At 57.0% G+C, this 17,274-nt stretch overlaps 2 protein-coding genes across 2 annotated transcripts in view; both read right to left on the bottom strand.

The window, feature by feature from the left end:
• Nucleotides 1–1,459: 1,459 nt before the first annotated feature.
• On the bottom strand, nucleotides 1,460–3,037 carry CHST14 (carbohydrate sulfotransferase 14). Its single transcript, XM_080346009.1, has one exon. The coding sequence runs from the start codon at nucleotides 2,986–2,988 to the stop codon at nucleotides 1,900–1,902; it is 1,089 nt and encodes a 362-aa protein (XP_080202135.1). The 5' UTR covers nucleotides 2,989–3,037; the 3' UTR covers nucleotides 1,460–1,899.
• Nucleotides 3,038–14,893: 11,856 nt separating this feature from the next.
• Nucleotides 14,894–17,274, bottom strand: part of BAHD1 (bromo adjacent homology domain containing 1) — a gene marked incomplete at its 3' end in the record, with an annotated part of 30,815 nt that continues 28,434 nt past the window's right edge. Inside the window, exons 6-7 of the mRNA XM_080345873.1 lie at nucleotides 16,341–16,432; nucleotides 14,894–15,083 (exon numbers count right to left, since the gene is read on the bottom strand). Of these exons, the coding sequence (XP_080201999.1) occupies nucleotides 14,894–15,083; nucleotides 16,341–16,432 (282 nt within the window). The remainder of the gene's footprint in view (nucleotides 15,084–16,340; nucleotides 16,433–17,274) is intronic.

Genomic DNA, 17,274 nt, shown 5'->3' with positions numbered 1-17,274 from the left:
AGGGTTTGCAGGTTTTGCCTGCGTTAAAGCGTCCTTACGGGAGGGTCCAAGCAGGTGGGAGGCTCTCTGCTTATATTTAAAGAGAAAAAGGTGATCAACGCTATCCAGGAAAGGAGTAAGAGACAGCCAAAGAAAAGCAAAATCCTTCTGTGTGCAATGAACTGGGTTCAAGAGACGAGAGACAGAAGATTTAATAGAGAGAACAGAAGCTGCGGCAGATAAACAAACAAGCGGCACAAACCCCTAAAACTACTGCAAAATAAACATTTAATTAAAAAGCCAGTCACTAAACAAGCAGGAGCCGTTCCCTCAGCCCGGCAGCAGCAAAGGCAGTAAAATTGAACCAGGTTAGTCCTGGTTACAGAGACCTGAAGGTCAGGATTAATTAAAACTCAGCCCACCCACCATCGGCATCTGTTTTACGGAATGAAATCGGATTCCCAGCTGGCACCTGGTGCCTTCGCTGGGGACGGGACGATCTCCAGCCCCTCCAGCACCGGGCACCAAACGTTCCAGACAGACAGAACTTGTGCAGGTTTCAGCCGGGGCGCAAGGAGGGCAAAGCCGGATTTGAAGCCGTTCGGTGCAGGGCAGGCGGCTGCGGGGGTGAGGGCACGGCCAGCAGCTGCCTTCTACCAATTCCACAGGAATTCGGCACCTATTTTGCTGCCAAATCCTATTGCCCACGTTGCGCAATCATCTGGAACACATTTCTTTCTCCACTTGTTACCGCTGCTCCAGCACCTAAATCACAAATTATCCGGCGCGGGAACTGCCTGTTTGGCACAGATTTATGCCAGGACTTGGCACGAGGGCGGAAGGCCCTTCCGAGAACACAAACAGACACTAATAGCAAAGGAAGAGCACTAAGCAACAGACTCATTCCTATAAAAACTTTATTAGAAAAGAGGGCACAGCCTCCCAGGAACGACATCATACATTATCTCCCCAACTTCTGCCATTGAACCGTCATAATTAAATAGGAGCAGCTATAAAAACAGTGTGTACATCTATAAAAGAAGGAGTAATCCTCACATGGCCACTGTGTTTTCCCAGGGCGGTCTGCGGGGTCACCCCAGGCGGTGAGCTTTGCTCTCTGCTTTCTGCCCTAAGCAGCAGGACAGTTCATCTCTGCAGCACTCCGTACTGCTTTCATTCAGAGACACAGAAAAGAGCAAGTTGTTATGGCTTGATATTGCATCTGATACGTAATGCTGGGTAAATAGCTGGTACTTTCAAATCTTAAAATCACACAAAAGTATTTTTGCTAGTGTTATTTCAATGGTAAATAATAATAACTCATAATAATATAATAATAAAAACCCAGAGGTACTAATACTGTCACAGAAAAGAGACCAGCCTCATCTAACTAGCACCTACAGATGAGAAAAGAGAGGATAAATAGGGCCTAGTTTATAAAAGCCTTTTCTCTACCCATACCTGAAAAACTACCCTGTCTAATCTAGGACCGGTTTTAACAGTGCTAATTTTTAGCACATCAGCCTCTACATTAAATCATAATTGCGATTCAGCCGCATACTATGTAGTGCAAAACACACAAAAAAAGCAGGAAAAATATTTAAAATATACCCACTTCTCAATTTCCTTACAGATGTTTTCCATACCGTGCCATAAAAAAGCATTTAACGCAAAATAGATATACAAAAGCTCTTGTGCTGAAGTCAGCGGCGTATGTACACATTAAAATTGGGACTACAAAAAGTATCCTAGTAGCAAAGGCAATATATAATATTTTATATAAAGAGTGTTCGGAAAGTATAAATTCTGAGCTAATGCATAGCCAAGTGTGTCCCACGGGCCGGCGGCAGCGTGTGCCGCGCAGCGACGGCTGCGCTGGCAAACCTGGCGGAGCCCGCGCCCGACGCCGCCACCAGCAGCTCATTGCCGGCAGAACTCGCTGGTGATGTTGGGGAGCGGGTAGGCGAAGAGGGAGAAATCCAGGATGTATTTGAGCAGCAGCTCCTTGATGAGGCGGCGCTGGGTGTTGCACAGGTAGTAGTGCAGCGTCTCGGCCGTCACCGGGTTGTACCAGGGCTGGCGCGCGGGGAAGCGGACGAAGGACGGCGAGCGCACCCGCTCCAGGACGTAGTTGGCGTCGGCGTTGAGGCGCTCGTAGGAGCCGATGAAGTCGTAGCGGACGGCGCAGGGCTGGCACAGGTTGTAGATGGGCATCCAGTGCTCGTTCATCCTCTCCACCTCCTCGTCCAGCAGGTACCGCAGGAACTCAGAGAAGGTCACGTCGTCGCCGGCCGAATTCCCCCCGTTCTTGCGGTAGCGCCTGACGATCTCCACCCCGTACCTCTGCTGGTACTCCTTGATCTCCCCAAATTTATTCCTGTAGGCCGACAGCAGCCTCTCCATGGGGTTCCGCACGAAGATGAACTTGTAGTAGTTCTTCAGGCGGTAGCTGATCTCCTCCGGCTTCATGTCCCCCAGGAACACCAAGTCGCTCTTGTGGTCCATCTTCAGCTTGACGTCCACGCTCTCCAGCGCCCCGTCCAGCACCTTGAGGATGCGTTTCCAGTTGGAGCAGGCCACCTTGGGCACGTAGCAGTACAAGAAGCGGTGCTTGTCGCTCACCAGGAGGTGCCGCAGCACCGTGCGCCGCTGCCCGGCCGGCAGCTCCCAGACGCTGCGGGGCATGGCCGGCTGCCCGCACAGCCCCCGCAGCGTCCGGTTGCGGACGTCCCGCAGCACCTCGGCCTCCAGCTCCCCGGGGGGCTCCGCACCCCCGCCCCGCCGCGCCGGCTCCCCCGCCGCGGGCTGCGGCGGCTTCACCTCGGCCAGGATGCCCTTCTCGATCATGAGCAGCAGCCCGCTGGAGGCCAGGATCACGGCGAACATCAGCATGGAGGGCAGCAGCGCCGCCCCGCCGCCCCGCGCCCGGGCCCGCCGGCGCCCACCGGCGGCCGCTCGGCGGGACTCGTCCCGCCGGGGCTCGGCGGGGAGCGGCGCCCGGGGGAACATGGCCGGGGGCGGCTCAGCCGCCGCGCCGCACGCCCCGGGGAGCTCGGCGGCTCCCGGCGCCGGGCGGCGGCCACGGAGGCGGAAGGGAGGCGGAGCGGCTGCCGGTAGTGACGGGAGCGGCGGCGGCACCGCCCCGCAGCCGGGTCCCTGCCGGGACGGGGCCGGTGGAGCCTCTTCCCCCGCCCCGCAGCCGGGTCCCTGCCGGGACGGGGCCGGTGGAGCCTCTTCCCCCGCCCCGCAGCCGGGTCCCTGCCGGGACGGGGCCGGTGGAGCCTCTTCCCCCGCCCCGCAGCCGGGTCCCTGCCGGGACGGGGCCGGTGGAGCCGCTTCCCCCGCCCCGCAGCCGGGTCCCTGCCGGGACGGGGCCGGTGGAGCCGCTTCCCCCGCCCCGCAGCCGGGTCCCTGCCGGGACGGGGCCGGTGGAGCTGCTTCCCCCGCCCCGCAGCCGGGTCCCTGCCGGGACGGGGCCGGTGGAGCCTCTTCCCCCGCCCCGCAGCCGGGTCCCTGCCGGGATGGGCCGGTAGAACTTCTCCCGCCCCGCAGCCGGGTCCCTGCCGGGATGGGCCGGTGGAGCCGCCCCCGCCCCGTCCAGCGCTGCGGTACCGGGGGTCGGTACCCGCCCGGCATCCCGCCCCTAACGGGCTGAGTAACACAACACGCTTCCCTTTCCCCAAAATACTTCTAAACTGTAAGTTAAAATCAAACCCTCTGGCGCTTACTGAGAGTCGCAGCAGCAGCACAGCTTGTAGCCCGGTGCTTCCCAGCTCGGCTTTAGCCCTTCGGTGGCTCTGTGCAGTGGCACAGCCTTTAATTAGGTGGCTGTAGCGGTTTTTGTAATATGAGGCCAAACTGACCTTAATTAGCAGTTGTGCCACACTTAATTATTGCATTGCATAGGGGAGAAGGAGATGGGATTACCTGGTGAGCCCTTCACAGAGCCTGTGCCACCACCTGACAGCCAGAGGACACGATTTACTAAAACTTTGTAGGTATTTCCCCCAATCTGACACTCTCCTAATGCCACCTAAGGAGCCGCTTAACGCCAAGGCTTTGCCCTAAGTAGCACAAAGCTGTGACCAGCAGCTTGTCATGCAGGCAGCCCGAGAGCCGGAGCACTCAGCCAGCCCTGAGGATGCTGTTTGCACATCCAGCGCTTTCCGCAGCACGAATCATTTCATACTGGCATTGTTCTGCATATTTTCCTTCAGTGCGCTCTCAGAACGTACCACAGGGCCTGTGCATCTTAACTCGTCTTGCAGGGACTCTCTCTGTCAAAAGCTTTCTTAACATCAAGAGAAAAAACAGCTTCCACTTAGTTTTCTTTGATCAAAAGCCAAGAGCGTTTTGTCAGCCAAGGCAGACAAAGCGTTTGTAGTGAAGTGCGAGAGCCTGGAGCTAGATTCTTTTACATTTTACCGGTTTATTTTGATGTAAATATAGCGTTAGCTCTAGGAAGAGGTGGTATATGCACCCTGCCACCCGCAGCACCGCTGTAACTGCACATTCTGCAGCGGTACCAGATTCCTGCTCTGATTTCAGAGGGCAGGTCCAAGGATCTGCTCTTGATCTCAACACCAGCGTGAACTGCGACTGCACCAACGCATACCACCCGTGGCATGGAGAGGGGAATATATTGTACCATGGCCTGCACTTAAGCTGCACATTTCGTCCATAGGAATCCTGAGGTCCCTATAAATGGTGCAGAAGAGACACCCCCACCATTCACAACCCCAAGTGACAATAAATTGCACCCATGGGCATCCAGAGCTGCCGGGACAGGCCCTGTCCAGGGAGGTGCTTTGCCACATCTCCATCACCCTGGGCTGGAGCAGCCTCCTCCCCAGTTACTTCTCACAGGTATACAAGGGGGATTTTTGTAACTCGCAGCACTTTTAAAGACACTTTGAAACGCCAGCGTTTGCCTGCAGAGCACCGGAGCAGCAGCAAACCTCCCTCCCCAGGTGACCACCAGCTGGTGCCAAACAGCCCTCCAGCCATTTTCCTCACTGCTAATTCACACCAGCAGAAAAAGGACATTAAAATGCATCACTATTATATGCATTACAATATTATATGCGTTACCTTGAGCTGGTCTCCCAGCATCATTTAGGCAGGGCATACTTGGGTTTAAAGCAGGCTGCAGAATTCAGCCCTGGCCGTCAGAAATGGTGGCTTAACAGGGAAAGTGGGGCTGGAAAGACAGAGGGACAGCCCTGTCCTGGTGGCTGGGAGCAAGGCTGGACGCCCATGGGCACCACAAGCACTGCACACGCCCTGCCAAGGCTCTGCCGGCCCTTCGGGTCAGATCAGATATTCATTTTGGCCTGAGAAACCGCAAAAATAGAAGAATGCATGAGGCCCCTTGAAAACCTCAGTGAAAGAAAGGAGGTTTCTATGAAGAACAACAATCTGGGCTGACGCCAACTTCCAAACAAGCAGCGCGGAGCGACAGGACCGCGGCTCCTGCAGCGGCAAACGAGCCCCACGGAGCGGCCTGAGCGGCTCCAGATCCAACAGTAAAGCAAGCGAAGGAAGAAGAGACCTGATGGCTGCGTGTCCAGAGATTGTCCAGGAGTCACTATAACAGCCTCTTAACCCAGGGAATAAGCACAGGAGCCGTTTCACAACCAGCTCACTATGTAAGGCAGAGTTTCTTATATCTCAGTAAAAAGGTCTATTCGAACAAGTCAAACGTGCTGGGTGAGTGTGCTAAATAATTCTGAGATTGTTATGATAGGCTCAGTCTATCGCCCTCATAACAAAAATCGCTATTTTCAAGGAAAATGTGGTGCTGAAAGATCTGCTTATCTTACAACTGCAAATTAACTGATATGCAGCTGGCTGAACTTGCAAAGACCTTATGCCAAGCTTAGTGCCGATTTTCCCCATTCCACTGTGCATAACTATGAAATCGCTTTTCAGCTGAGCCATTTCAGGAGTTTCGGTTCCTCTGTGCAAGAACAGCTACAACACCACGGGGCCGCAGCAGCCGCACCAGCTCGTCCCGCGCCGGCTTTGCCCGGCAGAGGAGCCTGTTCACCCCCGGGGGCCGCAGGGACGGCAGGTCCGTGGCGGAGCTGCGGGGCTGCACACCCCGGGACGCACACAGCGCAGGAGCCGGCGCTGCACGCTCAGACACGCTGCAGCTGGGCAGGGGTCAGAGACAGGGCAGAAATGCTGCGGGCGCCGGAGCTTGGGAAACCATGTCCATCGGCAGAGCCCGCCTGGTGCTGCACAGGCAGCTGCTCCGGCGCTCCCCAAGGAGAGCGGGCTAACGCGGTGAGCACGGCCCATTCCAGGAGTCAGCAACCACCACAACTCCCGTTTTCTACCCTTTATTCCCCACAAGCCGCTGACCAGTCTCTAATCCCTTTCAGATCAGGGCTGCCAGATTCACACACATCAAACATCTGTGTGGGCAGCCAGCTGTGGTTTTACTGTTGGTTTTCCATACGAGCACACGTTAAACCCAACACAGTATAAAACCTGTGTTGCAAGAGAGTCCCCAAGTCTCTGGACTCATTTGAGGTGTAGCTGCTGCTCTTTACAACAAGCCTGAGGCTGCCGAATGGCTCTTGCCGGGGCTGTGATAAAGTTGTGAGTCCCGCGGGTCCTTTTTGGGGATCAGCACCAGCCTCGCCGTCCCCTCGCACGCTCAAATGGCGCAGAACACGCCGGGCAGCGCAGGGATGGTGGCAGGGCCGCTGCAGCACCAGGACCCAGCACGGAATTGGGAATTGCTTCAGGCTTGATGCTCCACCCAACCCTGAAGAGTGAACCGGACTGGATTAGCGACTCAGTGTAAGTGTGCTGGGAGAGACGTTGTTTCCTGTAGGAAAACAATTTCAGAAGGGTCAACCATCTCCTGCAAATATGTTGTGCTTGCTGAGCCAAGTGTGATAGACGCTTAGACATAAGCCATTGTGAGCATTCCCCCTACACCTCAACGCAGAGGCAGAAACGTCTGTTACAGCCCCACGCGTGACCGGGGCTGCTGCCGCGGGCCCCAAAGCATCTCCCATGTTCCCAAGACAGGGACATCCCTGGGGAAAGTGATTCCCACGGGGTGTCCCAGCTTTCATCTCACGGGCAGGCGAGGACTAAACCTGACCGTGCTCGTCTGCGTGCAGGAAAACAGCTAATGTGGTAAAATAAATGGCACTAATATGCCATATAATTCCCTTTTTATAGGCTGTAATTATACAACATGGCATTAATTCAACCTGACTCTTCCACTGCACTGGGGCCGTGATACGGAAGGAGCTGCGCTTGGTAATGGAGAAACAGCCCCCAGACAAACATTTGATTGCCACATCACCCTTGCTCTGGGCGGTTTGGAGTCCCCCGCCTTGAGCAATCACTATCCCCAGCCCCACGGATGGCAGAGGACGCTGGGTCCCCTGCCTGGGGGGTCACACGGGCATATATGAGGAAAAGGAGGACAAAAAAGGCCCTAAGAAAGGCCAGGGGACACCCAGCTCTGCTTCCCAAATCAGGCTTCAGGGGCTGCCAAAAGGCTGTTTGGTGCCTCTCTCGGAGGAGCCTCCACAGCCGGGTCTGTGCTGCTCCATCTCTGTGTCTTCAAAAAAGACATAAACCCCAGCGCGTTCGGGGGACCGAGGACTCGCCCTGGTGGCCCAGCCGCGGCACTGAGGACACGGAGAGCTTCCCCTCTGCAGTTTCTCACCGGCTCTTCCCGGAGCACACGGTGCTCCCGAAACGTGACGTTCCCAGCGCGTGGACCTGGGAAGAGTCACAAACCGCCTCCCAGCGGGAAATCCTGCTGACTTGCTGGAAATTCTCATGTTGGAGTGCCAGCCGCGGGCAGGGGCCGCCAGCCCGTCCCGGCAGAGCCCCATGGCCGCAGCCCCGCTCCAACAGCTCTCCACCAAAACAGCCGATTGCTGATGAGCTGCTTGTGTTAGAAACTCTGTTATTTACAGGTGCAGACAAAACTCGTGTCAGTGAAGAAAACTCCTCCTAACAAAGCAGCCGGTGCTCGATGGGTGTTTGCACAGGGTTCCTGTCCTGCTTTGCTCTGCCAGCTCAGAGCAAAGGCTCCGCAGGAACACGCAGCATCACCTGCGCTGGGGTTTGTGACACGTACCTGACGTCCAGAAAACCACATTAACCGAACAGGAGAGTCGTCTGGAACGCAGATCACAGCTGCTTCAGCGGGTGTTCTTGCCTTGCTGGCCCAGCACACGCTTCCCCTGCAGGACAAACCCGAATCAGGATGCAAAACCAAACCAAGAGCACGGAAAGGTCCCTCCCCGCCCCACCGGGAGGGGCTTTGAGGGCAACGTGCTCTGTGCCCGAGCCCCGGCGGCTGTGGGGACGGGGAAGCCCTTTAGGGGTTCGCAGAGACTTGGGGCACAGCCTGGGTGCAAAGCATCAGCTCGTTCACTTCTGCGCTTCATGGAGAACGTCCGGAATGTGGCACAAGAGAGGACGCAGCCCACGGGGCCGGAGGCAGCGGGCACCCCCTGCCCTGCTCTGCTGAGCTTTTGCTCGATAGCCCTTCAAAACCACCTCTGCATTAGGACAGTTGGTCTGTTTTCTAACACACGTATTCCAGCACTCCTGCCGCCACGGGGAGCAGAAAAAACCTCATCGAGACGCAGCCTTTTGTCAACGTTGTTAAATTGATTTGCTTTTAAGGATTATTGGGTGGTCGAACCCGCTCCAACTGCGTCTTGTTTCTGCAGAACGCTCCGGAGAGGTTTATAGAGATATTAAAATTAAATACGAAGCCACAGAATAAATGGTGCTTCCATCCAGCGTATCTTGTAAATCCCATTTAAATTGTTTCCTTTATTAAATATCCTTTCCTCTTAAAAACGGATTAACTGCTCTCACTGGAGGCTCTGATGGAGAAGCCATCGCATCTCTATAGCAACAAGTGGCACGAACACACCCCTGGCTTCCACACCGGTACTCGCCTCTGTGATCCGCCACATCGTCCCATTGCACACATCGCCCCTACAGCATTTCCTGTTATTAATTACCTCCTGTTATTAATTACCTTCCCAAGGCCATGACTTCGCGTCACACCAGGGGCTCCTTTGCAAAGCCATGCAGGTCCCGTCCCATGTGGAACGTATGGATGGGGATGTACACATTTCCCAGCGAGGCAGGGAACACCAACCTCGTTTCTCCTGCGTTCCCGTGATTTTGGGCTCTTTGCTTCCCTTTTTCTCAACAACATCCTTGGTGTTTTCGCGCTCCCCTTGGCCGCTGAGCCGGACCTGGGCTGGGTTTAGAGCCCTGCAGAGCTCTTGACCACGTTTCAGGCTGGCGTTTGAAGCATTACCCTCCAGCCCTGTGTACACCCACCCTGACAGCATCACAGGGACAATTCATGTAGGAAGGGCTGATTCAGCTCGGTTTCTGGGGTCTGCAGAGTCTCAGTCCCCCCATCAGCTCCAGCGCAGCCCCTTCCCCAGGCCAGACGGGAATTACCTTTCTGCCGAAGCTTTTATCGCCTCTGGGAACACGTATCTGGACATTTCTGGGCAAACAGTGCCACGCAGGGTGACCCGCGGCAGGGCAGGGTGACCTACGGCAGGGTGACCCATGGCACGGCAGGGTGACCCATGGCAGGGGCAGGGTGACCTACGGCAGGGTGACCTACGGCAGGGTGACCCATGGCACGGCAGGGTGACTCGCGGCAGGGCAGGGTGACCCGCGGCACAGCAGGGTGACCCATGGCAGGGGCAGGGTCCAGCCCGGTCCCGCAGCGCCGGCATGGGGATGCAGCGACCGGCAGAAGCAGCAGCTCGAGGTGCACGTTAAAAGCTTCACCTCCTTTTTATTCAGCTTCCAATGAAACAGCCGGTGCAGGAGCAACGCAAAAGGGGCTGTGGGATGCCATGGGTGCTCTCCCATCAGACAGAGCCTGCGCCGAGGGGCTGGTGCCTCGCTTTGCTGCAGGGTCACAGCTGAAGTGGGGACACTCACCCTGCGGTGACACAGCCACTGTCACCGCGTGGGGACCAGGGAGTGTTTGCTCCGTTCTCATGTCCCGGACGCCCCAGCTCGGCAGGCCGAGCCTTTTCCCGGCATCCATGGGGCGAGAGGCGCAGAGTAAAGCTGGGGAATCCCGCAGGCGGCAGGTCCCTGGGACAGCAGGTGGCTATGGGGACGTGTCCCTTCCCGGGTGGCACCAGCTCTGCCGGGGCTGATGTGTCCCCGCTGTGACAAACCTCACGCGCTGCTCCTCCAGCACAGCCCATTTATCAGCAGCCGCTTTAGCGCAACCAAGCTGGCGAGCAACCGAGCGCTCCGTCACGTTAACACGACAGCCCAAATCGCTCCCCTCTCTCGGCTGGGATGAATTCTGGCGTAATTACAGTCAATTATAATTAGCGGCATTAAAGCAGCAGTTAAATGTAAACAGGAGCTTGTGGCTTTTGCTCTGGGTGGGAAGACGTTTCGGCAAGCGGAGCGAGTCCCGAACGCCGCTGCGGGTTGGCCTGGCCGGGACACGCGGGCGAGAGGAGCGCGGTGCGGAGCGCGGTGCGGAGCGCGGCTGGAGCTCCCCAGCTGAGCAGCTGCTCCAAAACGGAGCGTGAGCCGCGGAAGGAGCAGCCACGCCAGCATCCCCGACCCCGCGGAAACGGCAGCGGTAACACGGCAAACCAGCCCCTGCTTCCCAGAGCACTGAATTCCCAAAGCTCAGGAGGAGCTGTTGACCATCTCCCGCCCATCCCGTGTGCTCGACCCCGCACCCAAACCTTGTCCCAAAGCCCCTGCAGCCCCCCTGCCCAGCACCCCAAGAGCCACCTTCGCCCGCAGCTCCCGCGAGGCTGGCGATGCTGTCGCCTCCAGGTGTTGTATGTGGAACGAGGAGCTCCACCAGTGACCGTGATCACCGCCAGGTCACTAAAACCAGCTGTGGAGCCACCGCGAGACCCTCAGCTGGCCCAGGCAGTGGGATTCAGGTGACAACTCGCCTCTCTGTGTCACAGCCGGGCAAGGTCACCTCTGCCAACACAGGGTGTCCCCCCCAGGCCAGCGGGACCCCGGGGCCAGCAGAAAGTCCCCGGCAGCAGCAGACGCGGCCCCAGAGCTGCAGTTCATCAATCGCGGGACGCGGGAGAGCCAGATCCAGCTCGGCGCGGCTCCCGTGGGGAGCAGATTTCAGCAGTAAATCCAATTTTGTTTGACGTTAATCCCAACTTCTCAGTCCGCCACAGATGATCCTTTTGAGGACGGCTCGCCACGCGGGAGGAGCTGCGGCACAGAAGCCTTCTCTGGGTTTTGGTGTTAATTAAAGCCCTAAGGCAGGCTGGCCCGGGCCGGCGTGGCGCGGGAGCCGCCCGGGGCCGTGGGTACGCACGGGCACAGCTTTCTGCTCCACTCCCGGTACCCACATCACCGATGCCCTGGGGCAGCTGAGTTGCCTTAAATACAACCTGAAATGTTCAAATTGGCTCCTCAGCAAAAACCCAAGGCTGTGGGGTCAGGAGTATCATGCCCACTGACCCCACACCAGCTTGCACATTCAAACGTCACACGACGAGCTCCTCGCTCCCTTTGGGACGATAATTCAGTTTAATACACTTCATTATCCAGATGGTTTCCATTCTCAGCCTGGATTCTCTCATTTTTATCCACTTCTGCAGGTCCGTGCCCAACCCGCCCGCTCGCTAAGCTGCGCTTAGCAAAGCTCCTCAGGACCGCAATGGGTGCAGGGATCGACCACAAACCCCAATCCCACCCACAGGTCCAGCCAGGAACGTCCCGAGGTCCCCGCAGCCCCAGCGAGGTCCCTGCGGCCCCAGCGAGGTCCCCGAGTCCCCAGCGAGGTCCCCGCGGCCCCAGCGAGGTCCCCGCGGCCCCGGGTGAGCCCGAGCGGAACGGGCAGGCAGGGGGAGGAGAACAGCGCGGCACCCGTTTGTTTTCTAAATCAATACCATTTTGCAAATTTATTTTTTAAGAATTACTTCTAATATATCTTTCTCACAGAAGGAGGGTATAGGGAATGTTCTCATTCCATCTGTAAACACTGAAATACAGATCTGGGAAACCAGAGAAGAGACACAAAAAAAGTGCATTTTACAAAATTATCAACTAAAATATATTTTACATGTATTACGTTTCAATTTAAATTCTACCGGCTGCATTTTCAGTTTCAAAAAATATTTCCATATCTAATAGATTAAAAAAGCATGAAATATTTTTCATTATGGGTAAGACATTGCGATTCATTTACATGCTGTTTGCACAACAGCATCAGCAACCGCGGGAATCTCCAACAATGTTCTTGGCCTGAAGCGGATTCTAACGCGAGAGGATTGGGGATTTGTCCCCTCCCGCCGCGGAGCGGAGCCCCTTGGGGACCCAGGGAAGGACAACTTCTTCTGCCTGAGGAGCCAGGACACAGGCGGGCGCAGGGCGGGCAGGAGTCGGGTGAGTCCCTGCGGTCTCCAGGGCTGGCTGCGGGTTTGGAGCCCTCCCTGACGGGGATGCTCAGGGTCGCCTGGCAGGCGGCTCTCGGAGCGCCCTGCGGCTGGTGGCCCTTGGGGCAGGTCTGGTGGCCGCGGGCAGGTCACCGCTTGGGCTGTGGTCAGAGGGGTCCCTGCACGGGCCATGTGGGCACTGAGGGTCCCCAGCCCCTTCCGCGGCCCCGGGGGAGCTGCTCTGCTGCCCCAGCGTCCGCCTGCGTCCCCTCCGGCAGCATCACAGGCCACCCTGCTGCCACCTCCCCGCCCTTTCACCCCAAAGCGCTCCCCACTGCCACCCTGACACGGCCCCACCGCATCAGCAGCCCTGTTCAAGAGACCACCAGTGCACAAGCTCATCGTTAAGGAGAAATCTGAGCAACTACTTTGACAGTAACAGTATCTTGAGGTATAAATGAGATAAGATGCTTCACCCGCAAATTCTTGCTCGCATACCGAGGACTGAACCTGCCGGAGCTGGGGTACCCAGGCAAGAATAAACGGGGCTTTTCCAGCATCCTCTGCACCACTGAGCAGGAGCCACCCACTGACACCAGGGACACGCGTGCCCTCTGCCCAGATCTCGTATTCTCCTCTCAAGTCATCTTCTAGACATGTTCCTCTCTTTGGTATGTAGAGCAAGTCTCCGGAGAACCCCTGCATTAACCAGCTGTCTCCAGGGCGCAGGGGTGATGCTGTGTGCTCTCCTGGCGGGCCAGGCAGGCGTGCAGCCGGCAGAGCGACCGCCGAGCCCTCCCGCCCCACCGCGCCAGCACCGCACGCGTGCTGCTCCCACCGCCAGAGCAGGATGAACACCGCCGCCGGTTAGCACAGGCTCAGAAGCCCTAAAAGACGGGAAAAACGCAGATCCCTAGTTTCACTGAGCGGCTCCAGCCAGCAGGAACAGGGCCGAGACGGCGCCGATTCTCCCTCTCTGCGTTAGTGCAATCTAGAAACAGACTCCCAGCCTGGTGTGAGCGACTCAACGGACTGTTACACTGTCCTTTGGTTTGCTTTAGAATTAACTCAAACAGTTGGCGTTAAGATAAACGAACGTCTATCTAGGATCTATACACGTAAGGCAAGAGGCAACAATATCTGTGGGGCTCGGGTCGCATTTGTCGACGCGAACCTTTCCCAATGCTCAGTTCCTTTGAGGAGGAGAAAGCCACTTTGGTGAGCTTGCTCGGGGCCGGGCCGGGAGAGGCGAGGCTGCGAGGCAGCGCGGCCGGGGTCGGGACACATCGGGGGGTGGGTTACATTTTCAAAAGCCAAGAACACTCAAGGGTTTGCCATTTCACCCTCCAGCCTCAGGCTTCTTCACACTGAAGACGTATGGGGTTAAACAGGGGCTGTAAACGATATCACAGGAAAACAAACTGGGAAGAAAGAGTAAACTCACTTCTATCGCGAGAGCCCCCCAAGCTGCTGGGGAAGAGCCATCCTTGGACGAGCACACGCAGTTCTGACCGAGCTCTGGAGCGGCACGGCTGCTGGCACCGCTGTGGGGCCGCGCTGTGGCACACACAGCTCTCTGCGCCGCGGCACCGCGACACAGCTCTCCGCACTGCGGCACCGCGACACAGCTCTCCACACCGCGGCACCGCGACACAGCTCTCCGCACCGCAGCACCGCGACACAGCTCTCCGCACCGCAGCACCGCGACATAGCTCTCCGCACCGCAGCACCGCGACATAGCTCTCCGCACCGCGATGCTGAGCCTGCGGTCCCGCCGGTCCCTCCCTGCTCCGCGCTGGAGCCCGTTCCCCAGCCCCAGTGCAGGTGGCAACGAGCAGAACAGCAAGGGGAGGGGAAGAGAAAGATGAGGGGAAAATCAGGGCAGCTTCTTCCCCCGCTGGAGCAAAACCTGCTCAAGCACAACCCAAGGCCACTCTGCGCCCAGGTGGCTCCCAAAGGAATGGTTGTGTTCTGCAGAAGCTCTCGCCCGCCGGGAATCCTCCCAGTCCGTCCCACGGGACACGGGAGCCTCCCGCGCTCTGCCCAGGGCACGGTCTGGGGCCGCACACCTCACCCCGCGGCACGAGAAGCACCGAGCGGGCACAGTGCCCCAGCATCCCCCTGCACCCTTCCACCTCTCCAACCAGTGATGGCTCTGCATTCAGCTTACTGGCTTTTATCCCCTTGTGAACCCCTCCTAATATTTGCATCTCTAGATACATATATAGATATAGATTTACATATGCAAGTACCTATATCTATATACATATATTTATTTTATACGTATATATTTTCATTTATGCTTTTCATGAAGTGCTGTGCTTTCAACCGCTGCCTTCCTCCGCAGGGATCTGCTCCCGCGCACGCTTTTCAGTCTGAGGAAAGAGCGCCGGGCACCCTGGTCCGCGAGCGGCACCGGGGAGCTCGTCGAGAGCGCAGAGACACGCCGGAGCGCCCGCCGGTGCCGCTCGTCCTCGCCGCCGTCCCGCCGCACAACGCCGCTACTGCGGGTTCTTCAAGATGCGCCCGTGTCTGAAGTCGTAGACGTGACGACAGAGGAAAACCAGCTCGGGGTCCGTGTCCTCGGGCACCTTGCGGTGCAGCGGGGTGGAGTACTCTTCCGAGGGAGGAACCATGATGGTTTTCCTGCCTGGGATCCCTTCGACTCGACGCTTTGCCAAGGCACAAAATCTGCAAGGCAACGACACGAGCAGTTAGCGTGGGCTCGGTTCACCTTCTGCATCAGAAGCCCAGGGTGCGGGGTGGTGGGGCAAGGGGAGGAGTGCAAAGGAGAATTAAGCTTTGCTCAAGAGGAGGACGTGAAGGAGCGATCACTTTTGATCCCAGCCTGAGCTGCAGGAAGCAGCACAGCGGTTTCTATTTGTATACTGGGGGGTGCCGAACAGTACAAAAGGTGTCTGCAATTAATCCACCTTGCTTTTAGTACCGTGGCCTCATTTTTGTTAATTAGCCCCAGAAAAGGCTTATGCATCAGGCTGTTGTTTAAGCAAATGAAGAACTCTGGATGCCTTCAGCGAACCTCTCTCAAAGGTGACCTTACCCAGGCAGCACAGCAAACATTCCTGCCAGCAGCTGCTCCAGAGGGCTGCGCTGTTAGCAAGGACACGAGCTGTTCGGAGCCAAAGCTTAGGGGTTGTTTTTTGGTTTGCTGTTTTGTTCATCTGTTTGTTTTTTTAGTTTTCAGAACAACAAAGAAGATTCAGCTTATGAAGAGATTGTAAAACAATTTGTCTTTAGAAATTCTAACAGCAAAGCACTGGGCCAGGAGCAGGAGGACCAAGAGCCTAAACATCCCCGCTGCGCTGAGACTGCACGGCCAACAACACGCACTAAGCACAACCAAAGGGACTTAAAGCACTATTTCACATTATGGATTTGAGTGTCCATTCAGCCCCCAATTTCATTCTGCCCTGCACATCCACCCAAAGGACGGCAGCCTTGAATGGGGTTGCTCGCAAGTTCTTAGTGACAAAGTTTCGATTGGATCAGCAAGAGCTGAACGGTAAGAGCGGGCGTCGCTGCTGCCAGTGATGCTGCTGCCAAAGCACCCGGATCTGCGGGCACAGACACTCGTGTCTCGTAGCAACACTGACAGGAGTGACAAGCGGCTTGCGTGGGGAGCTCTGGCACCCCATGTCCCATAGGGGACGGATGTATACGATCATCTCCTGCTTTCCTTTGGCTTGAGATCCAAGTGATGGGTTCTCCTGCACTGAAGCTGTAGTACCAAGGTCATACAAATGCAAACATCTGTGAGCCTCTTACGGCCTCTGTATGACACAAAACAGATCTGTAATGAATCTCATGCGGAAGAAGCACTCACAGGCTGTGGTCAGCAAAGTCTGGAGGGCTGGCCGAGTTCTGCGGGTGCTGCTTGGAACGGCAAGAGTGGCAGGGGCCGAGCAGCAGGTCAAGAGCACCACCTACCTGCAGTACTCTGCAAAGGTCAGCACGTAGCACTTCTCCTCGATGCAGGCAACACTGTTCTCATCCTGATGCCGAGATGCAAAGATCTCATTCTGCAAGAGAAGGAAGAGGAGGTCACCCAGCTGGCCAGGAGCCGCGGGGAGGTGGGACCAGCTCCACACCCTCACCCGGCAACTTCAAGGGCGTCTATCAAAGCCTGCTCATTGCAGATACTCTTTACAGGTCACATTTCACATAATCCAGACGCCTCCCAGGTGTTTTGTGACCTATTTGCAGCGTGCACCAGCTATATCTCCCATCATTTAGCACTGCCCGGCACACTGTGTGAGGCCAAGTGTCAAATCCCACAGGTGCAGCCGTGTTCCAGAAGCAGCGGCGCAGCTCCAGCAGCCAGCCCAGGCTCCCTGCTCCGCGGGGCAGCCAGCCCGCGGCAGCGCCCCCAGGCCTCCCGGGACACGAGCCTCGCAACGCTGCGCTGGGAAAAACAAAAGCGGCGTTCGGAAAGGTGTGTTGCGCTGCCTGGGGATGGCGAGGACTGAGGTGACAGGGAGGAAGGTGAAGTCCACCAGGGGTCTGCAGGGGCGCACAAAGAGAAAAGCCCCCGCGAGAGGCACCGGCGGATGCCACGGCGGACAATGCAGACCAGCCAGAACACCCCAGGAGCCCGGAGCACTCCCACCCTGCAGGGACGTTCTGCCTTCCCGTCCCCCTTCCTGGGCTGCAAAATTCATTTGTACAGCTGGGAGCTGACACGGAGGTTGAAAAGCACTGTGCTGCCTTTACTGTGACACACCACCAGTCTTTCTAATCCATCTCTACATCAACACCAGAGGAATCCCTCCTTTTCCAGCCCTCTCCTCATCCCAACTCAATTAGAAAGGGAAGTAGCAACAGCCTTTTTCTCCCCAGGTAACTGATGAAACTTGGGGCAGGA

This window comes from Nesoenas mayeri (assembly GCF_963082525.1).
Source record: "Nesoenas mayeri genome assembly, chromosome: 5".
NCBI lineage: Eukaryota > Metazoa > Chordata > Aves > Columbiformes > Columbidae > Nesoenas > Nesoenas mayeri.
Note: the sequence above shows the minus strand (reverse complement) of the source record. Positions and strands in the feature narration are given on the sequence as shown.

Excerpts from the sequence above, each read along its gene's own strand:
- CHST14 (XM_080346009.1), bottom strand. The coding sequence starts at position 2,988 with ATGTTCCCCCGGGCGCCGCTCCCCGCCGAGCCCCGGCGGGACGAGTCC.